This window comes from Panonychus citri, unplaced genomic scaffold, assembly GCF_014898815.1.
Source record: "Panonychus citri isolate SS breed McGregor unplaced genomic scaffold, ASM1489881v1 Contig00001, whole genome shotgun sequence".
In the NCBI taxonomy this organism is placed as follows: domain Eukaryota; kingdom Metazoa; phylum Arthropoda; class Arachnida; order Trombidiformes; family Tetranychidae; genus Panonychus; species Panonychus citri.
This window is the reverse complement of record NW_026515406.1, coordinates 1,932,631-1,944,666: the sequence shown is the minus strand read 5'-3', so window position 1 is coordinate 1,944,666 and position 12,036 is coordinate 1,932,631. Positions and strand designations below refer to the sequence as shown.

Here is a 12,036-nt window from a genome sequence, read left to right as displayed (position 1 = left end):
TTTTTAATCACTACTATTAAGATCAATATTATAATAATATAATTAATTGTTGTAAAAAGTTGATGATGATGATGAAAATTTAATTGTGAATTGATGATTTAATTGTTTTCATGGCTTTTGCAGTTAATTACAATTTGTTGTCACCATTGCAAGAGGTTGATTCAATTGTTGATTTATAAATTAATTTGATAATTTGTTAATTGATGTTATAATTATTACATTCAGTTGACCAGATTTAATTTAGTTAATTGTTGCTTGACCAGTGGCTACTCAATCAACAACATGATTTGTTATAAAAACTGATTGATTTTATTTACAACTTTCCAACAATCAATTCTGATTGTTGTCATTTAATTTAGATTTAAACATTTGAAACAATTAACTGCATCTCTTAATCAGTAATAATAAATTGTTTCTTGATTGTTGTCATATTCACATGATAATCTAATACGTTTCCTTGTAGTTAGTTAATTAATTGCAATTAATCAAGTGCCATCGTTAAATTTATAGTTAATCACAATCAACTTTAATTGTTAAATGTGATAACAATTTAACTTCTGTGTCTTTCATCAAACCATTTGGTTGAACAATTTAAGCTTAATTAACTTCATCAGCTGATTTGATGCTTTAAATCATCAAAAGTGGAAGCAAAAGCTTAACCAAATTGTTTGCTTTTAATTGCAATTAAATTAATAACAATTATTAAGGAGAGATATTGATTATCACATGTTAATTGTTGACAAGTTTAAACCCAAGTTGATGTTGCTTTGATTGTGGGTGTTGGTGGTTGTGTTGTTGTTGATGAGGGATTAGGATAAAATCCGGAAGAGATTAGATGTTTCTTAATCTCTTTTGATCCAATGAATGTTAATCCATTTTTATAATCATTTGTTACTTGGAATGGGATTGTTGATGATGAATTGATTGCTTGATTGTTGTTATTGTGATTAACTGTTGTTTCCTCCATGATATCATCTTCCTCGATTGGTGGACACATCACTTCGAGTCGATAAGGTGATCTGTAGATTCGTCCATTGATTACTCGGGTTCGAGAGTCGCGAAGTGTTGAAGGTGAAGATGATGAAGATACTGGGGAAGGAGATGATGATAAAGGTACTTTCAGGTGAGAGTGGACAGTGGGTGGGGTTGTGGATGATTGAGGTGAGGGTGTTGATGAATTTGGTGATGGGAGTGATGATGCAATTGTAGGTGATAATGTTGAAGGTGTTGGTTGTTGAGGTTGGGACATTTCATTTATCAGATTGTTGGTCATTGAAATTGGTGAAGTTGTCAAAGGTGTCGACGGCCTTGACCTGGGGCTGTTTACCGATGATATTGTTGAGATTGGAGCAGCTTGAAGTAAATCTTTGGCTGAAAATGTTGGCTTATGTGTTGACCCAACTGGACGAGCGGCGGCGATTAACTTTTTGAAATCGTGAATCGAAGTCGGTCTCATTGGACCTAATCGATCTGAGCATAAACTCCGTCGGCATCTTGGTCCATCTTGATTTCCCTGGTTAACACCAGGTATCATATTGTCAAAACCATTGGTCATCTCTTTGGTAAATGACCAACTACGCCGTTGGTTTGGTGATAAAAGGTTCGGCGGTGAAGGTAAGGGCTCACTTTGTGGCGATGTTATTGGTGAGGGCGAACTGTTTGCCGACCTTTGGCCAAGTCGTCGCTTAGAATCGTGAATCAATGAAATTAGGTCACTTGTTGATAGTTTACTTTTCACCGCTCCAGGGCTGATCAAAGATGAACCTATTGGTGAGGGTAAATCACCGGATGTGGGTTGATCAGCTGGAGATGTTGAATTTATGTTCACCTTTAGAGCATCTTGGGCCGATCGACGTTCTAATGACCCAAGGCCAGAAAAACTGTGCCGATAGATGTTGAATCGAGGCTTAGGAAATGTGGGTGGACCTACACGTCCACTGGTAGTTGATGGACTAACGGTTGTTGGTGTTGTATTTGATGTCGAATTTGATTCTTGAGGTAATTGTATCCTTGCAATGGGCCGTCGAGGTGTCGATGATAATGGGCCCAAAGATGAGGTCAGTGTTGGCGGTGGTGAAATGAATGATGAGGATGAGGATGACGATTGATTTGATCTATTCAAATCTTCTGAGGTCATTGTTGGTGATGTTTTCATGGATTCGTTTAATCCTGAGCTTTGTTTTTCAACAGATTTTGTACAATTTTTGTGCGCTAATTTGTCAATCGTTGTTGTCGCCGTTGTTGGTGTTGATCTTTGACCGATCAAATATTGATTTTCAACCTTTGGTTTCGGTAATGTTGACCATTTGGCATTTTCTTCGTCCATCTTTTTCGTCCTTTCTAAATAGGCCATTGGATGATCATCACGTCGCCGTCCAAGTGAATTCGATGGATACAATAGTCGACCATTAGAGTCCAGTTCCACTTTGACCTGTTGCTGTTTAATTTTGTACGGAAGGATCAATGTACTTGGCCTAACACAATTAGAATCGTTGGTTTCGACCTTATCATCAGATTTACTGTCAATAATTTCGGCTTTCTCATGGCTTGGTGATTCTGTCACTTTCGCTGATTGTTGATCTTCTTTAGTCGATTTTGGTTCTTTTTCCATCTCTTGACCTGAAGTACGACGATTTTTATCATTTTCTAGTTGCTCTTCACTTCGTGATCGAAAGTCCGTTCTTAGTAAAGATTGGAAAAATCCTTGATCAGTAATCGGCTTTGGAAGGTAAGGATTGGAATCAACTTTTCGTAAAGTGGCCAAATTTTTCTCAATAGATTGCGACTTGTAAAGGTCAGTTCCACTTATCGAGTTTTGACCATTAAGAGTTTTCGATTGGTTGTAACCAGGGATCGATTCACAGCCCGATGATCGACGAGATGATGGACAATGAGTAGTAGCTGATTCTCCCTTTGGATCGGTACAAATGGACTCATAGGACATGAAACCTTTTCTATCATCAACGGAGGTCACTGGTGAGATTTTCGATTTTTTGTTCAATGTTCCAAAAGAGAAAATTTCTTTTATCTTGAATGGTTTGTACGAAGCGAACAATTTTTTCGATTTCTTTTGTTTCTCTTTAGTTACTGGGAGAATTTGTTTATCAGATTGTTCATTGATCTTTTCGAGATTCTCATCGGCGGAACTTGCACCATTTGAACTTAGATGATCACAGTTATCAGATGAAGAGCGAGAAGCCGCTGGTGAAGAGGAGACAATTTTAGAAGACGAAGAGGAAGAGGCAGATGAGGAAGATGAAGAACCGGAAGAAGAGGAAGAGGTAACATTACAAAGAGATGGATAATCTGTTGAACCAATACAAGTTTTAGATCGAACTCGTTCACCAAGTTTATCACTTTGTTCTGATTCAGAATGGCCTCGAATCGAAAGTGAAGATAGTTGAGATTGAGATCGAATTGAGGTATAATCGTATTCTCCATGAGGAGAAACGGACTTCGACTGTGGTTGACCTGAGGAAAGATTAGATTCTGATGATTTTGAATGTGAATTAATTGTATTGCTGTTAACTAATTGATTGGTGTTCTTTGAGTTGGTCGAATTGTTTTTACGAATACTGGACATTCTAACGGGAGGTGGAGGTGGGACAACTCGTTTAGTCCACTTGGCTGTCGATGAAAGCGTTAAAGACGCTGATGAAGATGGTGGAGGCTGGTCAGCGGTTGAATTTGCTTTATTAGTTGATCTTCCGGGTTTCACTGGACTCGTTTTCTTGATAGCACCAGTGGCAGTGGTGCTTGTTGAATCGGTTTTATTACTTTTGAGTACTTGTTGGTGGTGAGATGGGGAAATGGAGGGTGAGGCTACACTTGACGCTACTTCAGCTGGTGCTTCGGTGTCCGTTTTCGAGTACATTGAGGTTAGACTCATATCGCCGATGGTGCTGTTTGAGCTGATTGATGATGCTCGAAGGCGACCATTGCAAGAGGTTCCCGGTGAGGTTAAAATGTTACTTTCATCACTTGGTGAGACGACGGAAGATCCTCGGCCCTCACTAACGTTCACAGGTCCAACACCAGTTGATTTAACATCACGGAAAAGTCCAGAATCGGTGTGCATGGAAGTATAATAACCATCAGTGTCCACAGAGTAAACCGATTCAACTTCATCATCAATGTGAGCAAAATCATTGGCACCATTTTGATGGTGTGGGTGATGAGGATGATGAGGAAGATGTAAAGGTGACCTATGGTGGTGAATATGATGATAGGCATAAGGATGAAGATGATGAGGTGATTCGTTTATCATTTTAGTTGGATTCTGTTTACAAACGCCGTTATTAGTACCGTTGGTTTCATTGGCAGCGGTGGTAATGATTTCGGGTGTTAAAGTTTCCGTTGAACAGTCAAAATATTTCAACCAAGATTCTGAGTCTCGATTAGCAAATTTAATTGATCTTCCGCTGGTTGAGTGTTCAGAATGTTGGGAAGATGATGATCGATTCAGAGATGAAGGTAATAGTCCAGATTTTGACGAGCGAGTGACAACCGCTGGTTGACCATTCGAACCACATATTGCACTGTAATTTGTCTCTTCTCGACTCTTTTCCAGGCCAGATGGACGTCGCTGGTCTGATCGACTCAGGGCACAGGAAGATGAAATTGCTGAGGTATCGGATACATAACCATTGGAATCTCCGCCAGCGGTGTAACCGCCGCGATCGGTGTCTTGTTGAGTGGTTAAGGTTAAACTTTCCGACAGAACGGAATCTTTACCCAAAGATGAACCAGACGGTGAACCTGGAGGTGGACAGTTACTCGATCCTCGTAGATGGTGATGATGAAGATGCTGATGGTGAGTTCTAATCCCGCCAGTTACTGTACTACATTTACCCGCAATTGAATCTGAATCAACGGATGCATGAGTTGAACTAGAAGCTGACCAGTTACCGCTCGATGATCGTCCATCATCACCTGGTCCTTTGGCCGTTGATCCTTCTCTCATTTTAATTCCGTCGGAGGTCAGATAGTTTTTCACTTCAACGTTGCTTTGTTGTTGCTGTTGATTGGAAGCTGAAGATAACCGCTTTTCGACAATTGTAGTTCCACTTGTACCAGAAACATCACTAGAGGTCAAAAGACTCGAGGAGGAAGGATCTTTAGCCGAACTTGGTGATCGACCCACACCGATACTGTTCCCAGTGACAGTGATTGATGATAAATTATTAGGTCCAAGTCTTGATGAACTTGTACCGATTGATTTAACAGTAATCACGGAACCACTGAAAATGTCACTTCGATCGTCTTCCCGATGAACCTCAGCTCTAAATTCAAGTTTAGTTCCACCAAATGATCGTCTTTTGATCACCGATTCTCGGCCTAAACTTACAATCCGTCCAGTTGAATAAATGGCCTCTTCAGTTCGCTCAGTTTGACAACTTTCATCAATACGATTCAAAGACGATGGATCTGAGTTTCGTCTCTCACGATTATATCTCGAGGATTTCGGCCTCTCAGTGGTCGCCGATTTACCAGTTTCGTGAATAGTATTACGTCGATTGGCGCGTTTATTTCGAGATGAAATTCGTCGTCTTGGAATCTGCTGATCACCCTGTAAATGGAAAAACAATAAAAAAAAGCAAGATAAATATCGCAAATTATTGAAATGTGATCGTAGCAATTAAATTGTGATTACAATCAGAATCTAAACAACAATCAAATTGTGTATTTGGCTGAGAGAGAGAGAGATGATTGTAAATGATATATCATCTAAAAGGCAAATTAAAATAAATTGTTTACCAAATTATCCTAATATCGTAGTAACAATTTAGGTATCAACAATTACACAGACTAATTTAGTGGTAAACAACAATTTAACTTAATCATTAGGAGAAAATCAAAATTCTAGTAACTTGACTGGCACAAGTCAAGAGTAAATAGTTAAAACTCAATTCTAACATGATGATAATGATAATTATAAAGATGAAAAGACAGAAAGAAAGTAAGAAAGAAAGAGATCATTCACCAAGAATCTTCATCATCCTCATCTTCATCATGATTATCATCAAAGATGAGAGGGAGACCCTAAAAATAGCGAGTTGGCGACCTGGAAGGAAACCTTTTTAAAATAATATATAAAGTTCATAGATAAACGATTAAAATGGTTGAAATAATATCCAGAGAATATAAGAAAGAGACAGAAAAAGATGATGAGAATGATGATGAAGATAAAGATGATGATGAAAAGAAAAGTGAAGAAAAATAGTTGACAGTCTTCTGAAGTTTTCACGGAAGAAAATTGTAATAGTTATCAAGAGTGAGAATAAGGATGAGGATGAGGATGAGGGATGAGAGAGATGATGAACTTACAGAGGCTGAAAAAGATAATAGTTACGGATGAAGAATAAGATGAAGATAAGATGATGAGAAAGGTAAACGATGATGATGAGATTTAATTGGGGATGATAATGATGTTATAAGGAAGAGAAACAAAGTGAAACTGTTTCAGTGAAATTGCAACAATCAACTAACGGTTTAATCAACCCAAAGGTTTATCATTAACACTGAATTTACATGCGTTCAATCAAGGTGATACCTTACGCATCCTCATCTTCATCATCATGATTATCACCAAGATATTATTTTCATTGGAGAAAACTTTTTTCTCTCTTCCTTTTTTTTATCATCAACCTTTGGAGGAGATTCAAAGAAAAGGTAATAACAATAATGATTCAAGTCAATCAACTGGAAGATGAAAATTTCCCGCTCTTTCAATTTCTACCATCAAAATTGACCAGGTCAGCTCATTTCTGAAAATAAATGACCACTCGCTAGTCTATGGTCAACATGGGAATCAAACTATTACCTTTTTTTTACAACATGTTACCTTTTATTTCATCACAATTCATTCAGTTTATTACTTATCATCATTCAGCCATCATGATGATGGTGAGAGAGAGAGAGAGAGAGATGAAAATCATTTGATTGGAAAATGACTATTTCTATAGATAAATTGTTCCTTAGTGGGAAGTTAAATTGTCAATCAATAAATTGTTTGGTTGAACAGTTTTTATGATTAATCTTTAATCGTAAAACTATTGTGATAACAATTTTACATGATGGTATATTCAGAATCATTTTGATATTAATATTGAAAGTTTTATTTGATTCATGACGGAGGTTGAGTTAGACTAGTTTATTAATAAGGTAAAATTGATGATTAGCTGATGAAATTTTGATTCCATTTTCAAAATCAATTTGATTACTTTCAGGATCAATGGGATGAAATTAATCTAACCCTTGATAATAGATTGAAAATCTACAATAACAATAGATTATCATCATCATCCAAACCACAATGGAAATTTATTTCCACCTCCAATCTTTATCATCTCTCTCTCTCTCTCTCTCTCTCTGTCCTTTATTTAGTTACATAGAGTTACAATCGAGTCTATTTTTTCTCTTTCTTTTGTATCTTTTCATCATTATCCATTTGCATCATTTACTCTAACATATCTCTCTCTCCCTCCCACTCTCATATGCTTATCTAGGGTCTCATCTCATTTTCTTCCTCCAAAATAACTGTAACTGTAAACTTCATCTTTTAGCCTCATCTTCATTAACTCTCACGCTTCTTTCACGCTATATTTACACTGGGACTAATCTACTTCCGGCTCTGTGGTAAGCGAGAGAGAGAGAGAGAGAGAGAGAGAGAGATAGAGACTTCCTTTTCATCTTCATTTTGACTTATATAAATGAAAATATTCCGCTACTGTTAATAGATAATCTCTAATTGACCTTATGAGAGAGAGAGAAAGATAGACTCGAGATGATGTTGCGATTCAATTAACTGATGTGATGAGAATAAAACTTACGTGAATAAGTGACCGGCGAAAACTGGACATTCGCTGGAAACTGGAAACATCTATGGGAATAAATGAAGCTGGATATTCCTGAGCAAGAGCTTCAGTAACCTCTTTAGGTGAAGGTAGTTGATAAATTGAATCAACATCAGGTTCATCATAGACATTAATTGAATGATTAATTCCATCACAATTAAGAATTGTGTTGTTAAAATTAGTAGTGGTCAAGGTTGTGGTATCACCTCTGGTCACTGTTATCGGTGTTTTAACTTTCTCAATCAACACTGTTCGTGGTAATTTAACAGCTCGAGCCAATTTCTCAGGCTGAACATTTCAAAGGAAAGAAACAAAAACAAATTGAAATTAATATAATCAATCAATCATAAGTTAAAGGTCAACTGGTCAGTTTTATTTACCTTTTGTTGTTCAATTTCAAGGATTTCAACCTTACTCTTGGTGTCGGCGAAAAAGGGTGACCCTAAGTAGCCATTAAGATGCTTGTAATCATCCAATTTAAATTGATTAATCGGTGAAATCGATGCTTTTTCATAAGCATATTGGATACATGGGGCTCGTTTTTCCGGTGTGAATAAGTTACTGGTCATCTCGCGAGTCACCTTGAAGTGGTCAGTGATCCTCATGAAATCGTTAATTGTCCCAAGAGCTAAGAAAAAGAAACAAAATGTTACAATTAGAATTCAATTTGATTACAGTTAAGATAATAATTCCAATCGATGAGGTTAATCATCTCTCTCCCTTTTGTAATAATTATCACATTGGCACGAAATTAAATTTACACCAAACAAATTATATTAATTATATTTCAACAATTAACAACCTGAGGTTAATCATTATACTGTTTTTATTATCAATTTACCTTTAATTGTTATTAGCTTTCTATTGATTTGTTAAAGTGAAAAATGAATTTACCTTCAAGGTAAACAAATAATTGTGATTGTAAATGATCAAGCAATCAAAACTTATGATGATAATAATTATCATCGAGCATTAAATTGTTACCAAAGCAATTTAAGTCTATAGTTGGTAATCAATGTGACCATTAAAAGGAAATGTATAATTGATTAATTACCTTTGATAATCATTATTATCAAGAAAAAAAGCTCTGATTGATTAGTTGATTAACAATCAAATCGGTAAACTGATTAATTGTTGATAATCATCTGATTAACATCAACAATTTGAATACCAGTATAACGGATATGCTGGTTTTAATTGTTGATAATAATTATCAAGGTAAAGGTTAATCTAGTTACCTAATTATTACTGTCACAGACAATCAGTACGAGAAAATAAATCAATATAAAAACCCAAAGAGTAACAATTAACTTGATTGTTAATCTAAATAACAGTAAAGTGTAATTCACCTGTAAACAATTAACAAAAATGATTTCATTGATTTATAAATCAATCAAATTAACTAAAATATTATTGGAAAAGTTGAACAATTCAACTCTTTCAGAGGAAACAGTTTTTTATATTAAATTGTTGGCGATTATCTTGACGATTGTGTTAATTTTCCTGGCGATTTCAGTGATTTATTGGAGATTAGTGAGAGTCCGAGGATCAAGAAAAGGTAAGATGACCAGTAGATAACAATAGTTAACTGAATGGAATCTTGATTTACATTCACTTCTTTGAGGTCAAGTCTTCAGGGTGTTTAACCAGTTTGACCATTTCCTTTTTCCACCTTTAGGTTCATCTCTTTCACAATATTACAATAAAACACAATCAACAACATCAACAATTAATCTAACAAATTGTTAATTGTTCACAATGAAAATGGTTTGCTATTATTACTTGATTTACGCTCTAATTGTCAATCTACCTATTTGAACATCAAGGTGTACCTATGATCGTGCCAATATTATCACTATAACATCAACTTCCTACATAAAAAAAAAAGTTTTCCAAACATCATCTTAATTCATATAAACATAAATTCATTGGAATTGAGAAGAGAGAAAAAAAGTTAATTGTGGTTCTAAACAAGATTCATTATCATACTAATCAACTTGATTACCTGTAAAAACTTTTTATATGTTCAACTTTGCATGATGAGAGTTTCCAAAAAGTAATCATCATTAAGGAAGACAAATGAATGGATCATCATCTTCATCATCTTCATCTTTAGTAGCTGTTGGTTTTTTATTCTGGCTTAATAGTAGCCATCACTGCCCACACATCTCATGTCACCTCAATTGAAAGTCAATAATGATGAGCAAAGAAAATGATAAAACTCAAAGATGATGAGAAGATGAAAACAAATCATATTCATCTGTTCTTGTATTGATATAATGTATTTAGATGCTATTTGATCATCAGGTGATAACGACTTTCCCTCCATCAAGATTCATTCATATTCATGTAAATATCTTTCGCCCCTGGGCGTTAAAATTTCATCAAATATCATGTTAATCATGATTCTATCAAGATAATTATGAAGAAAAAAAAAGAATTTTTAAAAATTTTCTATTCGAAATTCTGTTTACCAAGTTGGATAGAATATATTTTTTTTCTTCTCAAATTAGAACATCAGAACAATCGTTGAACGATAAATCTATTGTGAACAATCAAATTTAACCATCGAAGTTAATTGTTGTGAGTTTTTGGTTGAGAGATGAACAGAAAATTCTATTGAATTGGAAAAACACAATAAACGATTGTCATGATAAACTATTGCCAAGAATTTACTTTACCATGAAAATCTGATTGTCATTTGATTGGAAAGAGATTAGTTGTTGATGATGATGATGATAAGGGATGATAAAGAAAGAGGATTAAGTGAGCTATGATCTAAAGATTATAAAGCCTTTGGTATGATGATATTATTACGATGACATTGACACAACAATTGACTATATGTTTTGATTGTTTAAATTGTTTACTGATGATAAAGAGAAACATCAATTTGATTAACAATCACACTGGACAATACAGATTAATATATAAAAAAATGATGATCATGATGATAATGAAACAATGATGATCATGATGAGATAATCTTGTTATCATGTTTATCTTAATCATTAAATGAGGTAAACAACAATCAACCGAGAGGATACAGAATTGAGCCTAAATTCATTGATCATCAATCATTATAATAAACTAAGATGATCATCAACAAGAATCATGATATAAGCTGAATTTAGAGATTAAGGATCTAAGATATGTCATGATAATGATTATCTGAAATATGAATAACCAGCAAATACACAGAAATAGTTTACAAAGTTTATATTGGTAACAGAGTTTAGAGTAACGGTAAATTCATGGGACAAACTGTAAACTACAATTTCCAGAGGCGAAGGGAAAAATAGTGACAAGGAAGATGAAGAAGGACAAAAATAGAAGTCACTATTTACCATAGGAAACAATAAGAACCTGGAAAAGTAAACAAACAACAATTTCCTCTCTGGGTTACCTTTCGTATGACCCACCCCTGGACCTCCCACAACACCCACAAAAACTTGGAACCAGAGAGAGAGAGAGAGAGACTTTTCCACCCTCCATAGGCGTTGGCCTTTTCCATGGAACTAGATTCTTGAATAATATCCTCATCTTCACCTCCTCCTCCTTTCTCACTCTTCCTCTTATCCCTCTGCATGGTGATCGAGGTGAGACTTTCCTTTTCCGGTGAAATTAGACCTTGAATGAATAATTCAGTTCTGATAATCTACAATTTTAATCGGTTTCAATATCCTAATCTATGTAATTGATATGATTATTATTCTGATAATAAGTTTTGAATCTTAAATGTTAGTTAATTGTTTCTGTCAAAATAAACATCATGTACTATTTGTTGCCCTTGCAACTTGAATGGATCCGACTGACCACCAACATTGTTAAGATTAATTAATTTACCAGAGGTAACAATTTATTAAGAGCAATTGTATTAGTCAAGATTAAGATGATAATTGCAATGAACCGACCACAATAATAAAGTTAATAGTCCAAATCGTAATTAAACTTTGAAATGATTCACTTGATTAGATAAAATTACGAGAAGGAAAAATTTATTACTATCAATTCACCTTGTAGATTTCTTTTAGTCTTTCTTTCTCTTTCTTTATCATCCTTCTCATCATCATCTTCCGTTTCTCTTTGCAATTAACATCCAAATGATCAACTGGATTAACTAGTTAGTTGATTGCGTTCGCAATTCAAACCAACGCCTTTTCACCTTTTTTGGTCTTTT

At 35.0% G+C, this 12,036-nt stretch overlaps 1 protein-coding gene across 2 annotated transcripts in view; it reads right to left on the bottom strand.

The window, feature by feature from the left end:
• Positions 1 to 63: 63 nt before the first annotated feature.
• Positions 64 to 12,036, bottom strand: part of LOC128385627 (serine-rich adhesin for platelets-like) — a 29,617-nt gene continuing 17,644 nt past the window's right edge. The window contains exons 1-4 of one of the 2 annotated variants that reach the window (XM_053344522.1): positions 8,698 to 8,834; positions 8,237 to 8,484; positions 7,833 to 8,144; positions 64 to 5,569 (exon numbers count right to left, since the gene is read on the bottom strand). In XM_053344522.1, coding sequence (XP_053200497.1) covers positions 746 to 5,569; positions 7,833 to 8,144; positions 8,237 to 8,461 — 5,361 coding nt within the window. In that variant the 5' untranslated portion in view covers positions 8,462 to 8,484; positions 8,698 to 8,834 and the 3' untranslated portion in view covers positions 64 to 745. Of the gene's footprint in view, positions 5,570 to 7,832; positions 8,145 to 8,236; positions 8,485 to 8,697; positions 8,835 to 12,036 lie in introns of those variants that run through there. The other variant, XM_053344513.1, reaches the window with a different exon arrangement.